This window comes from Euleptes europaea, chromosome 7 (genome assembly GCF_029931775.1).
Source record: "Euleptes europaea isolate rEulEur1 chromosome 7, rEulEur1.hap1, whole genome shotgun sequence".
NCBI lineage: Eukaryota > Metazoa > Chordata > Lepidosauria > Squamata > Sphaerodactylidae > Euleptes > Euleptes europaea.
Genome location: NC_079318.1, coordinates 6,644,857 through 6,671,629, shown reverse-complemented (window position 1 = coordinate 6,671,629; position 26,773 = coordinate 6,644,857). Strand labels below are relative to the sequence as shown.

The window sequence follows — 26,773 nt, the reverse complement described above, 5'->3', positions numbered from 1 at the left end:
TCCTGGTGTTTTGGAACAAGGGGGGTCCTGGTACAAAGACTCAAAATTGTATGTACCCAAAGCTCTCCGGAAGGACGTTTTACATTTAGCTCATGGAGCCAAAACAGCTGGGCACTTTGGGTTTCTGAAGACCCTTCACTTATTGCGCAGACAGTTCTGGTGGGGGGGAATGCGTTCCGACATTGACTCCTTCATCCGCAGCTGTCCCGTTTGTGCCGCTGCGAAACGATCGCAGGGCAAACCCCCGGGACTGCTACAACCTCTTGAAACGCCCAGCAGACCTTGGGAAGTGATTGCTATGGACTTCATGACTGATCTCCCTCTCAGTGGGGGTAAAACTGTGTTGTGGGTTGTTACTGATTTGTTTTCTAAGCAAATACATTTGATTCCATGCGCAGGGATCCCCTCTGCTCAGAAACTGGCCCGCCTCTTCGTGACGCATATCTTTCGTTTACATTCGTTTCCGCGTAAGATAATTTGTGACCGCGGAAGTGGTTTCGTTTCTAAGTTTTGGAAAGCTTTCCTCAAGTTGGTGGGAGTGGAACAAGGGTTGTCTAGTGCATACCATCCTCAAACTGATGGTCAAACTGAACGTGTCAATGCTGTACTTGAATGTTATTTGCGCTGTTATGTTAACTACCACCAGGATAACTGGGTGGAACTGTTACCTTTAGCAGAATATGCCTACAATAATGCCATGCATCAATCCACAGGTTTTAGCCCGTTTTTTGCTGTGTATGGACAAGATTTCAGTCCCATCGCTCCTGCAGATGATGTAGAGGGGGAGGGGAACCCCGACATTGCCTCCTGGGCACACGCCCTCCGTACCACTTGGCCCTGGCTTGTTAGCAACCTCGACCGGGCCAAACGTAAATACAAAGCACAAGCTGACAAACATCGCTCCCCCGGGGGTGATCTGCAAGTGGGTGCTTTGGTTTACCTTTCCACCAAAAATCTCCGTTCCACCCAACCGTGCCATAAGCTCAGCGCCAAATTCATTGGCCCTTTCCCCATTACGCGGGTCATAAACCCTGTCACAGTGGAACTGGCTCTCCCCAAATCCTTGAGGCGTGTGCATCCTGTTTTCCACATAAGCCTCCTCAAACCCCATGTTGCTTCTCCACAGTGGCATCCGGACCCACCGCCTGCGCAACCCATCATGGTGGGGGGGGAAGAACACTTCGAAGTCTCCAAGATCCTTGACTCCCGTATTCACCATGGCAATCTGCAATATTTAGTTCGTTGGAAACATTTCCCCCCTGCCTATGACGAATGGGTGCGCGCACGGGATGTCTCCGCCCCCGACCTCGTCGACGCCTTTCACATTGCTTACCCGGACAGGCCAGCCCCCTTGCGAACTGGGAGGGGGCCTTGAGGGGAGCAGAATGTCAGGCTGCTATCTCGGTTTCGTTATTGCCTCTGTCTCTGTGCTGTATTGTCTGCCCCCCAAGGTCGCATACCTAGGCCTGGGAACTCAGCTCCTGGGAAACTGTATTCATGCGTGTAATCTCCCGCCTTTCCTGCCTTATAATATCTCCCAGCTAGTGAGCCTCTCATAGCTGTCATTTTATTCGTTTGCACTGTATGCCTATTTGATCAGTAAAAGCCATCTGTTTGGACTCTATATGACTTTGTGGTGATTTCTGGTTCTGTGGGCCAAGGGCTGACAGTCATGTTGATGTTGCGGGGGAGGAGGGAGGTGATGATGTGACGTCTTGGGCTCAAGCTATCCTGGCTGGTAAAAAATTTGAAAAGGTCCAAAAGCAAATATAAAGCTCAAGCAGATAAACATCGCTCCCCCAGCAAGGACTTCAGTGTTGGTGACTTGGTGTACCTGTCCACCAAGAACCTACGGTCCACCCAGCCGTGTAAAAAACTCAGTGCCAAATATGTTAGACCGTATCCTGTTATTAACCCAGTCACTGTTGAACTGACCCTTCCTAAAGCTTTGAGGCGAATTCATCCTGTCTTCCATGGCAGCCTCCTCAAGCCTCACGTTGCCGCTGCAAACTGGCACCCGGAACCGCCTCCCGAGCAGCCGGTAATGGTGGGGGGCAGGAGCATTTTGAAGTGTCAAAAATTCTGGACTCCCATTTGCATCATGGCTCTCTACAATATCTTGTTCGTTGGAAACATTTCCCCCCTGCCTATGACGAATGGGTACATTCCCGCGATGTGTCCGCCCCCCGGCTGGTGCACGCGTTCCACCACGCCTACCACGACAAGCCCGCCCCTCGCGGTGGGAGGGGGCCCTAAGGGGAGCAGAATGTCAGGCCTCCTCGCTGTATCTGAAACAGTTTCATTTTCTCACAGACTCTGTTCAAGGTCTTTTGTTCTAACGCTCGCATTCCTTTTCCCTTTGAAGCCAGCAGGTGCCTGTGGGAGCCTCTCTGATCTGTTGAAGGTTATCTCATGAGACTGTATTGCTGCTACCTTGCTAGAGTTCACATATAATCCAGTGTTTGCCACTTTTACCCCATTCCTGCCTTTGGGTCTCTGTGCTCTGCTTTCCTATGATACCATTAAGTCATCTCTTTTGGACTACTTCGTCTCCTGGTGTGACTTTGTGGTTTTCTATGGAACAAGTGCTCCCACTTGTATTCTTTGGAGGTCTTCCAACCAAATATTACCCAGGGTCATACACTCCCATTAGAAGTTTGTAATTTTATATTACAGAAAATTCAAACTGTGTTTGATAAATTCATCTGGGATTTAAAAAAAAAACCCTAGAATACATCATGAAGTAATGCAGCTAACATAGGATAGAGGAGGACTCGCTGCTCCAAATATAACAAAGTATTATGATGCTATACATCTTGAACTTTCCTATTGGTTTAGCAAAGATCTAGCTAAAAAGGTATGGGAGGTTGAACAGATCGGGTTACTATGACCATTAAGCAGTTGGATTTTGTTGGAAAGAAGGTACCGACAAGAACAAGGATCTATTGTAGTTTGATTAACAAGTAAAATCTGTTAAATGCTAGACAGGCTACCATCTGATTATCATAAGAATAATTTATCTTAGGTACAGAGTGGCAAACTGCAGTACTGCAGTCCCAACTCTGCTCACGACCTGCGTTCGATGGAAGTTGGTTTCAGGTAGCCGGTTCAAGGATGATTCAGCCTTCCATCCTTCCGAGGTTGGTCAAATGAGTACCCAGCTTGCTGGGGGTAAAGGGAAGATGACTGGGGAAGGTACTGGCAAACCACCCCGTAAACAAAGTCTGCCTAGGAAACGTCAGGATGTGACATCACCCCATGGGTCAGGAATGACCCAGTGCTTGCACAGGGGATCTTTACCTTTACCTTTAGAGAAATGGAAAGTGTAATATTGGAAGCATTACATAATTCTACACAAACATTTGATTAAGTGTCTGGTGTTTCCTATTTACTAGTCGTTACTAGGCTAGGTAGGTGGGAAATACTTAATAGTTTTCACATTTACAACTCAGAAGGCATTCTGCTGAAGAACATCATGTTAACAGAATGTGAGCTCTTGACCCAAAGAACCAGAAATCACCACAGAGACAATTAGATTCCAAGCAGATGGCTTTTACTGGTCAAATAGGCAATACAGTGAATTGAGGTTAAGATGACAGCTATGAGTTGTCTTGCTCATTAGTAGGAAATATAAGGCAGAGAAACGGCGGGAGATTACAAAGCATAAACAGAGCATTATTTCCCAGGAGTGGCGTTCCCAGGCTTTGGTATGTGAAGCCGTCCTTGAAGTCTGGACGGTTCAGCAAAGGAACGAGAGGAAACATCTAAACCGAGATAACAGTCTGACATCCTGCTCCCCTTAAGGCCCCCTCCCATCCGGCAAGGGGGCTGGTCTGTCTGGGTAGGTATTGTGAAAGACGTTGACGAGTTTGGGGGCGGAGACATCGCGTGCGCGAACCCATTCGTCATAGGCAGGGGGGAAGTGTTTCCAGCGGATCAGGTATTGCAAGGCCCCATGGTGTATGTGGGAATCCAGGATTTTGGAGACTTCAAAATGTTCTCCCCCCCCCACCATTATGGGCTGTTCAGGAGGCGGCTCCGGATGCCATTGCGGGGAAGCAACATGGGGCTTTAGAAGGCTGATATGGAAAACGGGGTGCACACGCCTCAGAGTTTTGGGGAGAGACAGTTCCACCGTGACAGGATTTATGATGCGAATGATGGGAAATGGGCCAATGTATTTAGCATTGAGCTTATGGCACAGACGGGTGGAGCGTAGGTTCTTGGTGGAAAGGTATACTAGGTTACCCACTTGCAGGTCCCCATCGGGGGAACGATGCTTGTCAGCCTGCGCCTTGTATTTGCGCTTGGCTCGGTCAAGGTTGCTAACCAGTCAGGGCCATGTGGTACGGAGGGTGTGTGCCCAAGAGGCAATGTCGGCATCCCCCTCCCCCTCTAAACCTTCTATTGGGGTGATAGGACCGAAGTCCTGTCCATACACCGCATAAAACGGGCTGAAACCTGTGGACTGATGTATAGCATTATTGTAGGCATATTCTGCAAAAGGCAACAGTTCTACCCAATCATCTTGGTGGTAGTTGACATAACAGCGCAAATAACATTCAAGTACAGCATTAACACGTTTGGTTTGGCCATCCGTTTGGGGATGGTATGCACTAGACAACCCCTGCTCCACCCCCACCAACTTGAGAAAAGCTTTCCAAAACTTAGCAACGAAACTACTTCCGCGGCCGCAGATTATCCTGCGCGGAAACGAATGTAGTCTAAAGACATGTGACACGAAGAGGCGGGCCAACTTCTGAGCGGAGGGGATTCCCGCACATGGAACCAAATGTATTTGCTTAGAAAATAAGTCAGTGATAACCCATAATACAGTTTTTCCTCCGCTGAGAGGGAGATCCGTCATAAAATCCATAGCAATTACTTCCCAGGGTTTGCTGGGTATTTCAAGTGGTTGCAGTAGTCCTGGGGTTTTTCCTTGGGATCGTTTGTTTGTGGCGCAAACAGGACAGCTGCGAATAAAAGAGTCAATGTCGGAACGCATTCCCCCCCACCAAAATTGTCTGCGCAACAGGTGAAGGGTCTTCAGGAACCCAAAGTGTCTAGCTGTCTTTACTCCATGAGCCAAGTGTAAGACATCTTTTCGGAGCGCTTTGGGCACATACAATTTCGAGTCTTTGTACCAAGAGCCTCCTTGTTCGATTACACCAGGAGGCAGGGTTTGAGCAGAGCGTTCCATAAGGCATTGTTCCCGAAGGGAATTTAAGAAAGTTTCGGAGACGGGGACCCCCCCCCTTGTTTACAGTGGCAGTAGGAGCAGTTATGGGGGTTGACGAGGGAGAAGCGCTTACGTGCGGTGGTGCGCAGACTGCAGGCGGCTGGGCGGCCGGTTGGGTTGGAGGAGCTGGAGCGCCGGTTATCGTGGGTTTCCGTTGCGGGGGCAGCTGGGCAGCCGGTAGGGTTGGAGGAGTTTGCACGCCGGTGATTGTGTGCTTTCGCTGGGGCAGCATTTGGGATCGAGTTTGTACAGCCAGTAAAGGCAGGGCTTCTCTTTGTGCGGGCGTAAATAAAGAGTTTGTTGGCCGATCGAGTTTCGCCGGGTATTGAGGCAACCGGGAGAGAGCATCTGCGAGAACGTTTTGTTTTCCTGGGACATGCTTCAGGACAAAACGAAACTGAGCAAAGAATTCCGCCCAACGCTGTTGTTTCACGGATAACTTATGGGTTCCTGTGAGGGCGGCTAGATTCTTGTGATCGGTCCAAACTTCGAAGGGGACTTTAGACCCTTCCAGGAATTGTCACCATAGAGTAAGTGCATGGTGAACAGCTGAGGTTTCTTTCTCCCAAATAGGCCAGTTCAATTGGGAGTGCGCAAATTTCTTTGAGAAGTAAGCGCAGGGGTGAAGAAGACCATCTGGTCCTCTTTGGAGTAGGGCCCCTCCCATAGCTACGTCGGAGGCATCGACTTGTACAATGAACATTCGATTAGGGTCTGGGTGCCGTAGCACAGGTTCCGATGTGAAAAGGCGTTTGAGGGCTTCAAAGGCGGTCTGGCATTGATCAGTCCACAGTATCTTAGCGGAGGGTAATGTGGCAGAGTTTTCTTTACCTTTGGTTTTCAGAAGGTCGGTGATGGGCAGTGCTATTTGGGCGAAGTTAGGGATAAATCCGCGGTAGAAATTAGCAAAGCCCAGAAATTGTTGTACTTGCTTGCGGTTGGAGGGAGGAGTCCAATCGAGGACGGAACGGACCTTGGCTGGGTCCATGCTAAGGCCATGGTGGGAGATTATATATCCCAAGAAAGTTATTTTGCTCTGGTGAAATTCGCATTTAGCCAGTTTTGCAAAGAGTTGGTGGTTGCGTAGGCGGTGTAGGACTTCTCGGACCAAAGTGACGTGTTCGTCCATGGTTTTTGAATAAATAAGAATGTCATCCAAATAAACTACCACCCCGCGGTACAGTAAATCATGGAGGATTTCGTTGATGAGTTGCATGAAGATCCCCGGGGCCCCTTTTAACCCGAAGGGCATCACAAGGAATTCAAACATTCCAAAACAGCTAGAGAAGGCAGTGAGGGGTTCGTCCCCCTCGCGGATACGGACGCGGTAGTAGGCTTCTACTAGGTCCAATTTAGAGAAAATACGTCCCTCTTGCAGTTGTCCCAAAATATCTGATATTAGCGGTATAGGATAGGCGTTGGCTTGAGTAACTGCATTGAGTTTTCGGAAGTCAATGCAGAGGTGTAGGTCGCCCTCCTTTTTCGGACGAAAAACGCGGGGGCTGAGTTGGGAGCATTCGATGGGCGAATGAAACGTCTGGCAAGGTTTTTGTCCAAAAAGTCCCGTAGTACAGTGCGCTCGAAAGTGCTCATAGGGTAAATCTTACTCTTGGTTAATGTGCAGTCCTTCACCACTTCAATTGCACAGTCAGTGGCCCGGTGGGGGGGTAAGGCATCACATTCTTTAATGTTAAAGACATCCGCAAAGTCCTGGTATACAGCAGGGAGGGATGGCGGTGATGGGACATCGTAGATTAATGCCGAAGCGGGTGGAGGCAGCAGTACAACTTCCTGTCGGTGCTGGTCGCATTTGGGGTTGGCAAAGGAGATAGTGTTCATCTCCCAGTCTATACTGGGACTATGACCTTTAATCCAGTTAATTCCCAGGACCACTTCAAATCGGATAGGGGCTATGGTAAAGTCTATTTGCTCCCAGTGGGAGCCAATTCCCATCGCCACCCCTATAGTGCGATGATCAACTGGGCCCCCCTTGAAATGGCTCCCATCCATTTGGGCAAATTGGACGGGGGCTGGTAAAGCCTCGGACTCGACTTTGAGTGCTGCAAATGTGGCTTCATTTATGAGAGTGCGACTGCAACCGGAGTCAATGAGTGCCTTAACGGGTAGTTGGGGACCACCTTCATAGTGTTGTAAAATTGCGTCCACATAAACGGTGGTTTCTACTTCCTTTACTTTAGTGGGAGCTTTCAGTTTAGCAAGAGAATCTGCAGAGGTCTGTGGAGACGCTCCACTCACCACAGACCGGAGCCGTTTTTTGACAAATCAAGGGGGGATTCCAGGTTTAAAGCTGGAGAATTCCATGGGTTCTCGTCGTCAGAAGAGGGAAAGTTGTCCCCCAATGGGGCACTTGTAATCCGGGACCCGGCGGGGTCATTCGATGTAGGAAGCATGGATGAGTCTCCAGCGTGCAGTGCAGAGGGTGTGGGTCTTCCCAGCGCTGCGCTGCGGGTGGCCGCGGTGCCTCTGCGTTGCGGTCGTCCTCTAGCTCGAGCCGTCGTGCTGGGACGAAAAGGTTCAGGGCGGTATGGGCAGACTGCTGCAAAGTGGCCCAGTTCCCCACAAGTGAGGCAGGCATCTCTTTGGAATCGGGTTTCGCGATCCTGGGGTGGACGTGCAGGTTTCCGTGGATTGGGGGGTGGTGCCTTGGGCTGGGGCTTTTGGACGCTTTTCTCCTTGTGTTTTTGGCGGACAAGGGAAATAAAGCGCCGGCGGCTTTCCACCTCTTCGGCTAATAGAATCCAATCCTCGAGGGTGTCGGGATCATCCCGCATGTACGACCAGTTCAGAATGTCAGGGTGTAAGGCTTCCCTGAAATGGTGAATTAGGGTGGCTTCGGGCCAGCCCACAATTTTTCTTGCCAGTCTTTGATATTCATCGGCAAACTCTCGAACTGGAGTAGAGCCCTGTCTTAGTTGTAGAAGCTCCGCTTTGGCCCGTTCCCCTAGAAAGGGGTCCTCAAACCTCCTCCGTAAGGCAGTCATGAAATTGTTGAGGGAATGGATAGAACGGGATCGGGTGTTGAACTGGAGGACCATCCAGTCGGCTGCTTTACTTGTCAAAAGGGAAGCCACATAGCGAACCCGGCTGTCCTCTGTAGGGAAGAGCTGTCCTTGTTCTCGCATATAGCTGTCCACCTGATGCAAGAAACAGGGTAGGGTTTCGAGAGATCCATCGTACGTAGTTTTCAACTTGAGTTGTTTCCAAGGGCTGGGCATAGGTTGACCCGGTTGCACGGGTGCCCTGGGTGCAGGTAAAACGGGACCTCCGGGAGCCGGAGGTTGCACAGGCACATTAGCGGGTGGCTGGACTGGCACTCCCTGATCCGGTATTGCGGGTCCCTGTGGGACGGGCTGTGCCTGGGCTGTCAGGGCCTGCTGTAACTGCCTGTTGTCCTGAAGCAAACGTTCCATTAGCTCCTGGAGTTGATCAACACGGCCAGATAGCTCTCGATTTTGAGCTCGTAACAGGTGAACGTCCTCTCCTGGGCCACCCATACGATGAGGTTTACTTGTCCTAAAACTCGTGGCCCATTGAGAACTGTCCTCATATAAGTCCTCTTCCTCAGACTCCCCGGAGTCTTGGCGTCGTTCCGCGAGGCGGCGTGCGCGTTGGGTCGTGTGCGACGGGGCAAATACTGGGGAAAAAGACCGACCCAACGGAGGACCGCTCCTTACGGTATCCTTGGGGCGACCGCCTGTCCGCGCCCGATCCGCAGCCAACTGTAGCTCTTTATCCCTTGTGGCTTGAGCCTCGGCTTCCGCCTTAGCCGCTTCAGCAGCTTCTTTATCCGCAAGAACTTTTGCGCTTTCAAGTCTCAGGGCTGCAGCTGCGGTAACGTGCGGTAAAAGTTCCGTTTCCATGAGTGTGAGTAGGGGGCCGGGTTCCCCACCTAGCAATGGTTGCACTCGGACCGCAATCGCGGGTGCATCGGCCCCAAACGTCGAGGCCAAACGTTGAGCCAAAGTGGCTACCATGGTATCCTTTGTACAATCCGCAAAGAGGAGAGCCGTATGGATAGCGACCCGCTTGGCTTCAGCTTGACAGCTAGCTGCATCGGGTACCAAAGACACATCTGCTGGTGCGGCTCCCGCCATGGTAGCCTTCCCCAAGGCGATAGGACGCGTTAGAGCCGTGGATGAGAGGGTCTCACGGGCAATAAGCTTATCCAATAAACCGGTTAGTACTTGTAAGTCCTCAGTTGCCAGCCGGGCATCATCCAGCAACTGATCAAAATCCTGGAGGTCTAAACGAGCATTAGTATCCTCCGACGTTAACATCCAGAGAACCCTCACTAGAGATTGCCACTGTGTCTGGACCAGTCCTCTCAAGCGGCAAACCTCTAAAATAGTCCTAAAGAGTTCAGCGACTATGTCCTGTAGAAGGGTAGGATCCTCAAATGAGGACTCCAGGGTTCCAAGAAGTAGTAGTCACGGTTCACTCGGAGAGCGCCCTCCTAGCTCCCATCCGAGTGGCAGGCGAACCCTCCAGGGCTCCAGCCTGACTAGAGAATCGACGAAGAAGAGTTGAGATAGCTGTCATAATGTGAGCTCTTGACCCAAAGAACCAGAAATCACCACAGAGACAATTAGATTCCAAGCAGATGGCTTTTACTGGTCAAATAGGCAATACAGTGCATTGAGGTTAAGATGACAGCTATGAGTTGTCTTGCTCGTTAGTAGGAAATATAAGGCAGAGAAACGGCGGGAGATTACAAAGCATAAACAGAGCATTATTTCCCAGGAGTGGCGTTCCCAGGCTTTGGTATGTGAAGCCGTCCTTGAAGTCTGGACGGTTCAGCAAAGGAACGAGAGGAAACATCTAAACCGAGATAACAGCCTGACACAGAGGCACTGAGAATCTAACTTCGGTTTGTCCTTGCAGTTTTTCCCCAAATGCCTTCACAATTTGCCTCTGTTAAGCTGTGACACAATTAGTCACATCTAACAGTCATGTTCCAAGTGATTCAATCTGACACTTCCTTTGCTTAGTGCATTAGCCTTTCTGAAGTGTTACACAGACTGCCACCTTTATAAGCTATCTGCATTTAAATTACAGGAAACCATTTTCCCTCTATGGAAGTTACATGAAAGCTTGGCTTGGGTAGTACCTATGAGACAGTTGTAGCAGATACATCACATATTTACCAACCAAAAATAAAAAGCAGCATCATATTAGAATTTTTAATTTGCTTTGATTTCCTTCTGATGATGTACTGTGTAATATTTATTCCACCCTATGAGAAAGGACAATGAGTTAAAGTTTAGGGACACAAGGAAAAATAATTGAAATGTTTTGAGTAGCGCTTTTAAAGTTTTTGCAAGGATTATATGCTGTTGAATTATGACTTCAGTAACTCTAGACCACATCTAATTTAACAGGGTTCTGTACTGCAAAAGGCATTTTACTTTCCAAGCTGTTTAAAAGGTAAAACCGGGGTTGGGGAGTATACGAGGAGGACTGTGTTTTTGTTCCAGAGAGATTACTTTAAAAGAGAAGGTTGTGTTTGGATTTGGAGAAGCAGGCCATTGAGCAGGATTCTTTCAGCTGAGTCATCTGTAGTCATTCTGCATGCTGGCAGCATTAGAGATCTTTCTAGTAACTTGTCAGCTGGGTTGTCAACGTGCAGACACTGGGAACGCTGGACTAAAAATAAAAGTGCTACTACTAACCTACTGAGCAGTGTCTGAATATTATCTCACTACCTTTTCTACTTCTCCCCTCCAGCCATTACCTTATCCCCCTTTTAAAAATACTGAAGCGATCACAGTGTGAAGAACAGATCTGCACTATGGCCTGTCTGCTGAAATACATGAATAGATCAGTCCAAGACTGAAGGAATCTGCAGCCAAACTAAATCAGTATTTATACGTTCTCTATAAATACTCAAAATTAGTACTGTCTACTATTTACATTCCAAGACAAACTAATATACAGATTTCCAGAGCAGTTTGATATTTCAACCAGTTTGAACCAATGTATTTTTAAATGGACAACACAGTTCCAAACTACCCATAATCTGCAAGATTCTGTCCAGTGAGCACGACCTAGAATAGAGCCTAGGAAAGGACTATTTAGAGTGAAGAAGACATTATTAATTCTTAATACCTGGCATCACTTGAGACAGAGTACCCAGTCCAATGACACTGCTGAGTGCATCTCTTTGTTTTCTTCAAGAGAATTCTATGAGGAAGGGGGAGTGTTGCACTGAGGGACAAATTACAATGACGGTGGTCATTGTTTAAATACCTTGTCACTATCCCAACTAGAATTGGCAGGGACTCCTTGCACTCCCTTCCTTAAATCAGCTCCAGAAGTCCTGCCCATTTCCTATGTCCACTCCAAACATAGAAGCTTTCAGTGGTAATTGGTTCTTGTAGGTTATCCGGGCTGTGTAACCGTGGTCTTGGAATTTTCTTTCCTGACATTTCGCCAGCAGCTGTGGCAGGCATCTTCAGAGTAGTAGTGAAAGCCTTCGACAATATTTCAGTGGTAAGTTTATAAAGAATCCCAATAATAATTTAAGTCAACTGCTACCCCCAAACAAAAACAATTTTAATAGTAAGGAATCACACGATCACCTGTAGCCAAAACCTGCTGGCAATGCAGATATTTAAAAAATATTCTTAAATAACTTTTCATCTGCTCATTTTTTCCTAACAGTGCCAATCACCAAAGCAGATGACTTCAGTCATCACTAAGGAACTGTGATGAAACAAACTAGAGGCAGAGGAGATTTCTATATATGCTAGGATCAAAGAGGTTATGGATATAAGTAGTGTCCACATGATAAAAATGAAACAAGTACAGACGTTAGGAATTTTAGTGTAATATGGGTCAAGTGTGCATATCCAAGTAGCTGGAAGCATCCAAGTAGCTGGAAGCATTTTTGCATTGTTCTGGATTACTGTCTCTAACCAAAGTGGATTTCACAACTTGTACAAAACAGATTCTTACATTTTCTAGCTGCTTAAATATTGCAAGGATATTAGGATTCCTTTGACCAAGAGTATTAATATATCTTTGATACAGGGTAATTTTTCTAAAAACTTCAAGGAGGCAATAGTAAGACCTTAGTTTTAAAGGATTATTTGGTCAAGTATAGGCCTATGGCATGCCTGCCATTCTTGGGCAAGATAACTCAGTGGATGAGGGTAGAACAACTCCAGCCCAGCCTGTGATGCTTCTGCCCTTGACAAAAAAAAGGGAAATAACCCAAAATAAATTAAATTAAGAACAAAAAAAGGTTAAGACAATATAAATATGGGCTCAATATCTATAGGTTAAAAGCATAAATATAAACAAATATATATATAAAAACATGTCTTGGCCCCAACAATAGCCTCACATAAATAAAAAGGACCATTGTTGACCCTGACCAGACACATTTTGGCCAGTTGGCCTTCCTCAGTGGTCAAATAATAGTAATCATACAAAAAGACCCCAAGCCATTAAAACAGTACATTAAGAATCTCAAAACTAGACCAAGATGAAATGTAATAATAATTACAGGCAGAAATATAAGTCAAAGTCCTCTTACTTAGTGTCTTGCTGCCATGGTCAGGTACTCGTATCTTTGATAGTAATTCAATTAGGCACCTTTCTGTCCTGGTCAAAAGATGTAGTGATGTCTGGAGCCAATGCTAGTGCATTAGCATAATGTAATGTAATTACTATTATTTCATCTGGGTCTAGTTTTGAGATTATTAATGCACTGTTTAATGTTTGAGGCCTTATGATTATGTTATTTGGCCACTGAGGAAGGCCAATGGGCTTCTGCCCTTGACCCAATTTCAATGGCCTGACTATTATCAGGCCTAGCCTGTACAGGAAATGCCAGGCGAGGTCTGACCGAAGATGTTTATGCTTACTGCAGGTGCTGGCCAAGGTCAACTGTAGCAACTGCGAACTTGTGTTTTGACTCTGGACTCTGTGTGAATCTTACCACAAGGGGAGGGGGGTTCTCGTGGCATCCAATACTTTTGATTTCATATATATATACTGTACAATGCTCTTAGATGGCATTAGTGCCATCTTGAATATCAGCTGCTGTTAACCTGTAGATGTTCCAATAAATCAACTCTCTTTTGGACTATTCACCCGTGGATGTTGTTTATGGGATTGTCACGGGGCTAGTGCTTACGTTATGGCACTAAACTTCTCCTTACCTTTTTTACCTGGATTTTAATCCCTGGCTATGGGATGGAGATAGCATTACTTACACTGATCTCAGATTACAGCTAGATCCTCCATACTGATTTTGGTAGGTCTATCAAAAGCCACTGACACTATTCATTTATTTACATTATTTATAGTCCACTATTCTTACTGAGACTGAAGGTGGTTTACATAGCGTAAGTCAAATACAGTCAACAGGTTGGGATATCCAATAAACACTGCAATAGGGTTTGGATTGCAGAAATCTGAAAAGAAGCAGAAATCTAAGAACAGAGGTGAAAAGAAAGTTGTGCTCCATTTTATTACACTGAGATAAGAGTTACAGATATGGCACTACAGAGCATTTGGTCTTTTTCTGACAGGACGGGAAGAGAAACAGAAATGGTCCTCTGTATCCTTAACTAAGGTGTGCCCCAAGGATCCATGTTGTCAGCTACACTATTTACCATATTCATCAGAGCATTAAATGAGAGCCTCCAGAGTTTTGCAGGTCGGAATCATACCGCAAGGACTGTCTTTCCTTGTATGAACCCACACACCAGCTTAGGAACTCAGATCAGCTTCTTTTGGTGGTGCTTTTAGTTTCGCATTATTAGACACCAGAAGGAGGGAGAGAAGCAGGTTATATAATTTTAAATAAATATGCTGATGATATCTAGATATATTTTAACTAAACCCATGAATGTGACTGTTTGTATGGGTGGGAGAGTTGAAACGAAGTCCGTAAGAACAGTGGAGATAATGTTTCAGAAAAGAATGGCATTTTTCTTGCTTTAGATGGCCTGAATTCTTCATCTATTAGTATCTAATCAATATTATCTTTCTTGCGCCATTGGTTTTTTAACCCTTTTTTGTATGGCTACTGGTGCAGCCCTTGATGCCGTGAGCAACAATAATTCATTGCTGCTTTGAATATCTCATAATCTTGGCAAGCATTTTTCTCCATTTCCTCCTGAGCTTTGATTCTCAGGGAAAAAAGGAAGAGTTTCTTCTGTTTGTCCTTTCTTCCATTACCTATATTAATTTTCAGCAACAACATATGCCCAAAGCAGTTACAACTGAGGAATGAATGACAACTAAGCAAGCAGGAATCCTTCTTTGGGAATAGCATGGTTAGGGTCAGGTACACTTTGTCTCCTTGTCCTCATTACTTCACAGAGAAATTAACAACTGTTGAGAGGTAACACTTAAGGTAAGGTAACACTTAAGGTAAGGTAACACTTACGACACAATGCTTTTTGTAGTCTTCGGATTTTTATGGCCGTACGGTAAGCAGAGAAACGTACATTGTTCAAATCAGCTGAAATAAGGCATAAGATAAAATGTTACTATACATCAAGGAAATATCATTCTACTGCTGGCATTTCAAATGAAAGGAGAAAGAGAAAAAGAAATGTAACTTTTCATATCAAACCAAACAACAGCTTCAAAGTCAGTTCTTGATCAAAAGGATGGAATTGGTCAGTAGTCCCCAATGTGGTGTTCTTGGGCATCATGGCACACGCCAAAACCTTTTCTGGCGCTCACTGACTGTTTTTAGGAAGTGGTGTGGGGTCAGGTAGGGCTTTTGCCCAGCAAGGCTTCTGACTGACTACAGAAGATTTGATTGGCTGTGCAGATTTTTAAAAAAAATGTTGCTCTGGCAGCAGCTGCCACCACAACACAAGGCTCTACACTGCATTACAGAAATTAAGCTGTGGTAATCATTTCATGGCTTGCTCCGCCTCCTGTAGCAGCCATTTTGTGGCAGCCATTTTGTTGCTGTGCCCAACAAGCCCTAATGACCACCTGTTTAAATATTTCCCCACTCACACAGACGCTACTCATGGATAAACAGTGTCCATTCAGATAGGAGAATATCTAAAACAAACCCTTGACATTTACATTAAGACAGAAAATATTTAATTTCTGGAAGTAATTTAATTCCCATTCAGAAAGCAAATCTTAGTTATTAAATATGACAGGTTTCATTGCAGGAATGCTAGCTGAAACATCCATATCTTAGAACTCGACACCAAGTGTATTTAATTTTAAAATTAATATTTGATTGCATGGGGAGACAGCCTCCCATGTGTTGATTTGTGTGTGCAAGGGTATGTGTATAGATTCAGCATATAATCACTGTTAATAAAATAAAAAACAAAACCCTGTTTTAAAGGGTAAACCTCTTAAGGTGTCATTTAAAACATTTGTATCCTGCCTTCCACCACTACAGTCTACAATGTAAATATATAAAACACAACCCAGATTAAAAAATGAATATATCTCCTGGACCCATAGTCAGATGGACACACCTCTTCATGCACCCTCTAAATATCCTTAGCCTGCAGTCATTGTAGCTCACCCAAGCAGTTTCAGTTAAAAAGAGGTTAGAACGTTTTTGCACAATTAACAGACTGATAGAATAACTTGGTACATCATTAACCGTGTACAGTGAGAGCATTTACTTAAATGCAATTTCTTAAAACATGATTGTAAGCCATCATTACAGAGATATGACTCTGAAATCACAGCCAGATGTGCATGTGAAAAAGTCAGATAAACACTTCTGTTTTGTTTTGTTTTTTAATAAAAGGAAAAGCTTGCTTACCTAATGATTGGAAGAGTTCAGTCATTTTGGGGTGATCCCAGCAGGTTGTCTGAGTCTGGTGACTGTGAGAAAAAGAATCATGCATATTTTCAGCCACCAAATAACAAAATTTGGGATAATTACAGAAGGCTGGTAACAACTCCCTTAAGCAGCTTTAATACTGATTTACAAATGGACAGGATCCAAGGAACTGTGCAACTAGGTCTACAAAATGAAGGGAAATGGGGATGTGTATTTACGTTAGCAAGTCTCAGAGATCAAACTGTAAACATAGATTTTAAAATCACTCAGTCAGTTTATAGATTTTAAAATCACTCAGTCAGTTTATTGAAACGGTCCAAGACCAGTCAAAATATTCGTCACATGTACAGAAAATAAAAATATTAAGTTTAGGAGGAATATAAAGTATTTGTGAGTGCCTTATGTTTGGTAATTGCAATGAATAAAATCTTTGATGATTTTAAAATCTATGATATATGCATAAGGGCCTGCTGCATAAAAAGGGTCAAAGTATCCCCCCGGGTGTGCACAATAATTTGAAAAACTCATAGAAGTTATTTTTTATTAATAAGCTGTTTCTCCCACCCATACTAGTTTTCTAACTCTGACAACAACCTTAAAAACACCTAGAAACTAATAATTGAAATATATATTTTAAAAATACAGGTTATTCTTCCTATCTATTAATACACATAACATTTCACCCAGTTCAAACACTGAAGCAACAGTTGCACTTCTACAATGCACCACTCCATCCTCTATGCAGCTCTTAACAGAATGGTGATTTCTGGGGGTTTTTTTTAATCTGTAATTAAGCCTGTTTCTGGTTATCTAGTACTGAGGTTATCTCAAGCTAACTTTCAGCTTTTTAGGTGGCCCATAACAGTTTGGAGGTAGATTCCAAGCCTTCTTTTTCAGGGAGCAGTTTCCAAACCTCTTCAGACTTTTGCAGCTATTATGGTGCCTCTAGTATGAATACAAATTCAGTTTCCTATCTGCATATAATGTAGTAACATACGTATTTTGAGACATAATTTGATCTCTGGTTTTGAGAATATATAAGTGCCATTCCTTTCATATTTTTCTATGATATTATATATATATCACTCCTCTGGATAGCTGAAAACTTGGTTAGCTGTTTTGCATATGCTTTGTGTCCTCTTGTTTAAAGTGACAGAAGTACCATCTAGAAGATCACTAAACTGTCTGCCAATTTGTTTCCATGCTCAGTTCAAGGTGTGGTGTGAACCTTTGAAGCTCTTCATGACCTGGGATGTGTGATACTTTCTTCATTCATATGTGCCCATATGGTTTCAGAGGCTCTGCAAAGGAGAAGCTCTTTCATCATGCCTTCAGTAGGCCTTACGTGAAGACTGAGGCTTCCTTTTTTGTCTGTATTTTCTGTTGAATGCATTTAAGTGGGAGAAAAGCAAGCTATAAATAGTTAAATAAGTATTTTTGTGGTAATTGCTGTACCCTGGATGGGACCAAATTTCAATGCATTAGGTCATTTGGAAGAGCCGCAGCCTCCAGGTTTGTGGGGAACTACACCTTCTCAACTATGACACTCACACATATACTTACTGATGTACATGCACAAAATTACACTCTATCAAATTTGTTTTGTTTGTTTGCTGGATTTGTATTTCACCCTTTCCTAACTAGGTCAGGCTCTGAGCAACTCACAACATTTTAGATACAATTAAAATAGATATAATCTACAATTAAAATTGATTTCACAATTTAAACTTAAAAACCAGGTGCCCTCAACCATAAACAGCATAAATAAGTAACAATGACAGGAAACCATACAGAGGGAAATGGAGCTATATAATCCAGTAGAAAATGACAAAAAAGAAGGAAAAGGAAGGGAAGGGAGGCCAGTAAGATAGAAGCCATTGATGTCCTCAACAGAATGCCTGGCAGAATAACTCAGTTTTAAAACAAAGAAACTGAATGAGATTATTTCCCCCTGAATGTAAGCATTTCCCAGTATTCCTAACACAAATTACAAATGAAAAATAGCAGTATATGTAGATGTAAATTAATCTTACAAAGTGACCTTTAGCTTTCTCTCATACTCAAGATCATAGAGTAATTAGTTTAACGTGCTACTACATTTACTTTTATTGCATTCCAATGCAATGAATATTATAATTTAATCCACCATTTAACCCATCAAGATCTTATGTATCCAGCCATACAAGTAAGATAAATGTAGCTTGCTCACACAGCTTTCAAATCTATTGCCATCCATTTCTCAAGTTCTGTTTCCATATATTAATGGTCTAGAAGATTCCTCATTCCTGTATAAATTTAAATCCGATTAACTAGAAAATTAATTTCACTGGATCTGTTATATAAAACACCCTTAAAATTCCCACAGTAGTCCAATATTATAAAGTGGCAAATTAAGCATGATTAATGAAGCTGTAAACCATATTTTTCATTTTGCTTAAACTACTTAAGGTTTGGGAAATCAGCTTTTTTCCTACTTCATTTTTTAATTTTTGTAACATTTGCCTGGTGAAGTGTTAAGAATATAAGAAAATAAGAAAGGCCATGCTGGATCAGACCAAGGTCCATCAAGTCCAGCAGTCTGTTCACAAAGTGGCCAATCAGGTGCCTCTAGGCTAGGAAGCCCACAAACAAGACGACTGAAGCAGCATTATCCTGCCTGTGTTCCAAAGCACCTAATATAATAGGAATGCTCCTAGGATCCTGGAGAGAATAGGTATGCATCATGACTAGTATCCATTTTTACTAGCAGTAATGAATACCCCTCTCCTACATGAACATGTCCACTCCCCTCTTAAAGCCTTCCAAGTTGGCAGCCATCAGCATATCCTGCGACAGGGAGCTCCACAATTTATGCATTGTGTGAAGAAATACTTCCTTTTATCTGTTTTGAATCTCTCACTCCAGCTTCAGCAGATGACCCCTTGTTCTAGTATTATGTCCACTTTCTCCATACCATGCATAATTTTATAAACCTCTATCATGTCTCTCCTTAACTGCCTTCTTTCCAAGATAAACAGCCCTAAGCGCTTTAACTGCTACTCATAGGGCAGTTGCTCTAGTCCCCTGATCACTTTGGTTGCTCTTTTGTGTACCTTCTCAAGCTCTAAAATATCCTTTTTAGGTGTGGTGACCAGAACTGTACACAGTATTCTAAGAGTGGTCTAACCATAGATTTGTACAAAGGCAGTATGATAGCAGCAGTTTTATTCTCTATTCCTTGTCTAATTATGGTGAGCATGGAATTTGCCTTTTCCACAGCAGCCACACATTGGGTTGACAGCTTCATCGAGTGATCCACTACCACCCAAGATCCCTTTCTTGGTCTGTCGCTGCCAGCATAGATCCCATCAGTGTATATGTGAAGTTGGGATGTTTTGCCCCAATATGCATCATTCTGCACTTGGTCACACTGAATCTCATTTGCCATTTTAATGTCCATTCCTCCAGTTTGAAGAGATCCTTTTGGAGCTCTTCACAGTCTTGTTTTAAACACCCTAAATAATTGGGTGACATCTGCAAACTTGGCCACCTCACTCTTCACCTCCAACTGCCGGCCATTGATTAACAGGCTGAAAAGCACTGGTCCCAACACAGATCCCTGAGGGACCCCACTGCTCACATCCCTTCATTGTGAGAATTGACCACTGATTCCTACTCTCTGCTTCCTATTTTTCAGCCAGCTCTCAATCTATAAGAGCATATACAGCATGAGCCCATATGAATACATATGTTTCCAAGTCTCTGCTGCAATACTGATGTAGTGCCATCCCCAGTTCAATGAAGAGAAAAGTGCTGGAATGTGGGAAGCTTGCTGCTGCTGACCCCCACCCCCACCCCCCGCCATGGGGCAGGATGAAGCCCTTAGGACTGGAGTAGGAGGGAACCATTCAGTAGTAGCCAGCCTACCGGCAGATCCACTTCAGCATCAATCATATCCTAGGTGACTACAGCCTTTTGGGTGGCCTCTGTGGCCAGCAGTGGGGTGATCCAAAGGCCTGCTCAAAGGCCTGTGGCCCCTGCAAAAAACCAGCCTCAACCAGGGGAAGTCAGCCACAACCTTTCCCTGAATGGAGAGCAGCAGAAGGTCAGCTAAGTAGTGCATGGCTCTTTATACCCAACTCCACTCCACCCTGACATAACGCACCATATGGATGGAAAGCCGGGAGGACCTTTTACCTGCCACCATCCTTATTTGTTCCTGGGCAGCCATGAGTCCTGTTCAAGCAGCACCAGTGTGCTGCAGCAGCCACTCTTTAGAGTGAGAACTGTAGCCCCTCTTTCATACGTGGTTCCAAAGCACTGTCACTTCATCCAGCTTATCCTTTCCAAACCTGCCAGATGTCACCCTTTTTGCACAGGATGGGCATGCGGGAGTAGCTGAGACTGAGAGGAACGTGCTGGCCTTAACCTATCCATTAGGCTATTTTGGTGCCCCTCCACCTCTTGTGCCCTAGATAATTGTTTAGATACACCTAATGGATGGGTTGCATTTGACCAAGCAAAAATAGTTTCTATGTGGACTCAAAGCCTCAATAACTTACTTGTGTGCACTTTTCCCTTCAATTCAACTCCTAATTTTTATCCCCATTGCTGCATGAACATTAAGTACTGACTTGTAAATCAGTTTTCAGCATGTTTGTGATATCTGAACACTTTGCCCATTCCCCAGTGCTATATTAATGCAACTATCAAATGTAAAAGACACACATACAGGTTCTGGGGACAGACGGATTCTCCGCTGGCAGTGTGAGGATCGCACTCCGGCACGAAGCTGCCTGGGGGCTAAAAATCTGCCCCCCAAACACCGGGCAAGCGGCACCCCTCGGAGGAAGAGGGGATGCTGGAATGGGAGCCGGCGGGCAGCCCGTCATTTGAGCAATAGCCGTTGAGAAATCGGCGGTGGTCGCTCTGTCGGGTTCAGCTGAGGCGCCGGCGCCATCTTCACAGCAGTAGCAGGGAGACGTGGTGGAAGACTCCGACTGAGAAAAGCAAGTTTCACTTTTAAATAACTTTCACTTTTCATAGGAATTAAAACTGGGGTGTTTGGCAGAAATTTTTTCATAGAAGATAAACTATGAATTGTCTCTAACTTCATTAAGTGACTCTCATTGACTTTTGGCTTTTCGCCAGTGGTGTGACGCAGTTTAAAAGTTACTGTCAGCATTGGAAGACTTCAAAAAATAAGATAGTAGCTGTATTGACATGAACTATAAACACTGATGAAGTTGAAGTGAAAGTATCCTCTCCAAGCTAAATCTTTTTATCTGACTTAAACATTTCCAAGTTGATGATTTAAACAAGAAACTCTGCCCCCCTTCCTTTTGTGGATTACAAATTGGATCTTGTCCAGCCGCTAAGATCAATGGGAGAAAAGAAAGAGAAGCACGCCAGGGAATTTCTCAAAGAGTCAAAGCTACAGGAACAGCTTCCCCAGCCACGCAGAGCATCTGTATCAACCATAACATCAGCACCATTTACATCACCCTCTACAGGTACATCTGTAGCTGCAAAGATGATGCCTAAAGCAAGACCAGAAGTGACACTTAACTCTGTGTTTGAACTCCTAATTAAGACACACCAGGATGTCACAGAGATGAAGCAGGAACTGAGTCAAAATACTGCTACAACTTCTCAAAACTCAGTTGCAATAGCTGCTTTACAAGATACAATCACGTCTCTGACTGCCAGACAAGACAAGGTGGAAAGCAAACTAGCAAAAAATACACAGGAGACTAAAGAGATCAAAAAAAGGGTGGACACCTTGGAAATGTCACTGGAAGCCTCTCAGGAGAGAGATGAAAAACATGAGGACCAAATGGCAATGCTTGAATTTAAGATTAAGGAAACCTCCCTTCATATTTGCGGCACGAAAGGAAAGACGGAAGGAAGAGATTTAAGAGGATATCTGAAAGGGCTCCTGGTGGATTTTCTACAGGAAGAGGAAGAAATTGTTGAAGGGATGATTGTGACGGCCTACAGAATCAACTCTGCTTATGCAACCAAAAATAAAGTACCAAGGGATTGCTTACTTCAACTTTTTTCAAGGAGTCATCGTGATCTATTCTCAACAGTCACTACAAGTTACCACTTACAGTTGAAGGTGAATCTTTGAGATTGATGAAGGAAATTCCTGGAAGATTGCTTAGAAAAAGAAAGGATTTCATGGAGATTGTGGAAAGGTTGAGACTAAATGGTATCCAGTTCAGATGGGAATTTCCACAAGGTATTTCATTTACTTTTAAGGCCAAAAGATTTAGGATCACAGATATCAGCAAGGCCAAACAATTTCTGAGAAGGTATGACACAGAGCTCTTCAAACCAGCTAAACCGACCAAACCACCTTCTGCTAATGATCTTACAGAAGAAGAAAAGGCTTCTGAAGCAAGTGGTGGAGGCTTGCCAATTGAATCAGCAGAAGAATCCCTGTCAGATGATAAAGAAGGCTGAACAGAGACAAATTAGAACTAAAGGGAATATGGGGGAGGGAGGGGGTAGGATATTTGATAAGGGTGATATTTTTGGATTTAATAAGTGAAAATGGATCTAACTGAATTTTAATATGTGTAAGCCCTTGGTCCAAATGAACCAGAAACCATGACATAGACAATTAGGTCCAAAGAAGCTGGTCTTTACTGGTCAAATAGAATAACAGAGCATAAAGGAAAGGGTGACAGCTATGGGGCTGTCTTTGCTGAAACCTGGTAATATAGATGCACAGGAAGGGTGAGAGATTACATATTGAAAACAAAGTAGGTTCCCAGAACTTCAAACAGAGAGTGGTAGGAATAACAGCCCTGAGAGAGAGCAACTTCAAACAGAGAGCAACTTCAAACAGAGAGTGGTAGGCATAACAGCCCTTGCAACCTTGGCTACGGTTCAGTAAGGATAACATTCCTTGAGTCTGGATGGCAGGATGTGAAAAGAGTGAACAACACTGATATGCCTGACATTCTGCCCCCCTTAAGGCCCCCTCCCACCTCGCGAGGGGGACGGTCTATCTGGGTAGGCGGTGTGGAAGGCGGTTACTAAGTGCGGGGCGGAGACATCCTGGGCCCGCACCCATTCATCGTAGGCAGGGGGGAAGTGCTTCCATCGAATTAGATACTGCAAGGATCCATGCCATATACGTGAATCTAGGATCTTTGACACTTCGAAATGCTCCTCCCCCCCCCCACCATCACGGGCTGCTCAGGAGGTGGCTCCGGATGCCAGTCTGAGGAGGCAACATGAGGTTTAAGGAGGCTGACGTGGAAAACAGGGTGGATACGTCTCAGGGTTTGGGGGAGGGTCAGCTCCACAGTGACAGGATTGATGATCCGGGCAATGGGATAGGGTCCAATGTACTTGGCACTGAGCTTATGGCAAGGTCGGGTGGACCGTAGGTTTGTAGTGGAAAGGTACACTAATTCACCGACCTGGAAATCTTTGCTGGGGGAGCGATGCTTATCTGCCTGCTCCTTATATTTGCGCTTGGCTCTCTCCAGGTTGCTTACCAGCCAGGGCCAAGTGGTGCGGAGGGTATGAGCCCAAGAGGCTATATCGGAATCCCCCTCCCCCTCAGGTACTTCTACCGGAGCAATAGGACCGAAGTCTTGACCGTACACAGCATAGAAAGGACTGAACCCTGTAGATTGATGGACAGCATTATTGTATGCATATTCTGCAAAAGGTAATAGTTCTACCCAGTCATCTTGGTGGTAATTCACATAAAAACGTAAATAACATTCCAACACAGCATTAACACGTTCGGTTTGTCCATCCGTTTGGGGATGGTAAGCACTTGACAACCCTTGTTCCACCCCCACCAGTTTAAGGAACGCCTTCCAGAATTTTGCCACAAAACTACTTCCGCGGTCGCAAATTATCTTGCGCGGATACGAGTGTAACCGGATCACATGTGACATGAAGAGGCGGGCCAACTTGGGGGCGGAGGGAATACCCGCACATGGAACCAGATGCACCTGTTTGGAAAATAAGTCAGTAACAACCCAAAGTACAGTTTTCCCCCCACTAAGGGGGAGATCTGTCATGAAATCCATGGCAATCACTTCCCAGGGTTTGCTGGGAATCTCCAGTGGTTGCAGTAGTCCTGGGGTTTTGCCTTGAGATCGTTTGACTGTGGCACAGATGGGGCAGCTGCGAATAAAGGAGTCCACATCAGAACGCATTCCCCCCCACCAAAATTGTCTGCGCAACAAGTGGAGAGTTTTCAGAAACCCAAAGTGTCCTGCAGTTTTAGCTCCATGGGCTAACTGTAGAACTTCTCGTCGAAGTCTTTTAGGCACGTATAGTTTTGAGTTTTTGTACCAACAACCCCCTTTCTCAAGTACACCTTGGGGCAAGGTTTGGGCAGTGCGTTCAACTAGGCACTGAGTCCGAAGGGAGTCCAGGAAGGTATTGGAGATGATCACCCCCTCTCCTTTCGTAGAAGAGGGTGAATCAGGAGTTGGTGGAGGTGGAGGGAGAGGCTGCTGCGGAGCGCTGGAAACAGGTGGCGCAAGGGGGGCAGGCGAGGGAGCCTGCTGGTCTGGGCTGGATACCTTGTCGGCTACGGTATGGTTTTCCTGCTGGTGCCGGGTTTGGGCTTGGGTTTGCATAGCTAGCAGGGGTAGGGCTTCCCTTTGTGCCGGGGTAAATAAAGAGTCTGTCGGTCGATCACGTTTTATTGGATATTGAGGCAACCGGGATAGGGCGTCTGCAAGCACATTTTGTTTCCCGGGCACATGTTTGAGAATGAAACGGAATTGAGCAAAGAAGTCTGCCCAACGCTGTTGTTTCGCGGATAATTTATGGGTCCCAGTGAGGGCAGCTAGATTTTTGTGATCTGTCCAAACTTCAAAGGGGATCCCGGATCCCTCCAGGAATTGCCTCCACAGTGTAAGGGCATGGTGGACGGCTGCTGCTTCCTTTTCCCAAATGGGCCAGTTTAGTTGGGAATGTGCAAACTTCTTCGAGAAGTAGGCACAAGGATGCAGGAGACCGTCTGGTCCTCTCTGGAGTAGCCCCCCCCCATGGCTACGTCAGATGCATCAACCTGTACAATAAACATTTGGTTCGGATCTGGGTGCTGTAGGACCGGTTCAGAAATGAAAAGCAGTTTGAGGGCTACAAAGGCGGATTGGCATTGATCAGTCCACAGTATTTTGGCAGAGGGCAACGTTGCAGAAACCCCTTTACCCTTTGTTTTCAGGAGGTCAGTGATTGGCAGCGCCACTTGAGCGAAGTTGGGAATGAAACCGCGGTAGAAATTAGCAAAGCCCAGAAATTGCTGCACTTGCTTGCGGGTGGAGGGCGGAGTCCAGTCAAGTACCGATTGGACTTTAGCGGGGTCCATGCTAAGGCCACGATGAGAGATTATGTATCCCAAGAACGTTATCTGCTCTTGGTGAAATTCGCATTTAGACAGTTTTGCATAGAGCTGGTGGTTACGCAGTCATTGTAAAACTTCTCTGACCAGAGCAATATGTTCCTCCATGGTTTTTGAATAAATAAGAATATCATCCAAATAAACTACCACGCCACGGTACAGCAAATCATGGAGGATTTCGTTAATGAGTTGCATGAAGACCCCCGGGGCCCCTTTCAATCCGAAAGGCATCACACGAAATTCATACATTCCAAAACAGCTAGAGAAGGCGGTGAGGGGTTCGTCTCCCTCGCGGATATGGACGCGATAATAAGCTTCCACTAAGTCCAATTTGGAGAAAACGCGACCCTCCTGTAATTGCCCCATAATATCTGAAATCAACGGTATGGGGTAGGCGTTTCTTGGGTAACTGCATTAAGCTTTCGGAAGTCAATGCATAAACGCAGGTCACCCTCCTTTTTCCGGACAAAGAACGCTGGGGCTGAGTTGGGAGCGTTCGATGGCCGAATGAACCCTCGAGCAAGATTTTTATCCAAAAAGTCACGTAACACAGCGCGTTCGGAAACGCTCATGGGGTAAATCTTGCTCTTAGTCAGTGTGCAATCTTTTACCACCTCAATTGCACAGTCAGTGGCACGGTGGGGGGGCAAGGCGTCACATTCTTTAACATCAAAGACATCTGCAGTCTCTGTATGCTTCGGGCAAAGGCAGTGGCGATGCGGCATCGGAGGTTAAAGCCGGAGTGGGTGGAGACGTTACTGCGACTCCTTGTCGGTGCTGTTCGCACATAGGATTGGTAAAGGAAATAGTATCTGTTTCCCAGTCTATATAAGGACTATGGCCTTTAAGCCAATTAATCCCTAGGACATCTTTGAACCAAATGGGGGCTATGGTAAAGTCTATTTGTTCCCAATGGGAACCTATGCCCATCGCTACTCCCTGTGTGCGATGATCGACTGGTCCCCCCTTAAAAGGGCTTCCATCCATCTGGGCAAATTGGACAGGAGCGGGTAGCGCCTCGGACTTGACTTTGAGAGCTGCAAATGTGGTTTCACTAATTAAAGTGCGACCGCAGCCAGAGTCAATAAGTGCCTTGACAGGCAGTTGGGGGCCCCCCTTATAGTGTTGTAACACTGCATCCACATAAACAGTGGTTTCCACTTCACTCACCTTGACGGGAGCTTTGGGTTTAGCAGGAGATTCTGCAGGGGTCTGTGGAGATGCTCCACTCACCACAGACCGAATCTGTTTTTTGACAGATCAAGAGAGGTTTCCAGGTTTAGAGCTGGAGCATTCCATTGATCCTCGTCAGAAGAAGGAGAGTTGTCCCCCATTGGGGCACTTATAATCCGAGACCCTG

At 45.3% G+C, this 26,773-nt stretch overlaps 1 protein-coding gene across 6 annotated transcripts in view; it reads right to left on the bottom strand.

Annotated features, from left to right (window-relative positions):
- The window catches only part of UTRN (utrophin), a 760,310-nt gene that overhangs the window by 122,549 nt on the left and 610,988 nt on the right, over positions 1-26,773 (bottom strand). For all 6 annotated transcript variants that reach the window (XM_056853742.1, XM_056853743.1, XM_056853744.1 and 3 more), the window contains 2 exons: positions 16,026-16,087; positions 14,661-14,735 (listed from right to left, as the gene is read on the bottom strand). In XM_056853742.1, coding sequence (XP_056709720.1) covers positions 14,661-14,735; positions 16,026-16,087 — 137 coding nt within the window. The remainder of the gene's footprint in view (positions 1-14,660; positions 14,736-16,025; positions 16,088-26,773) is intronic.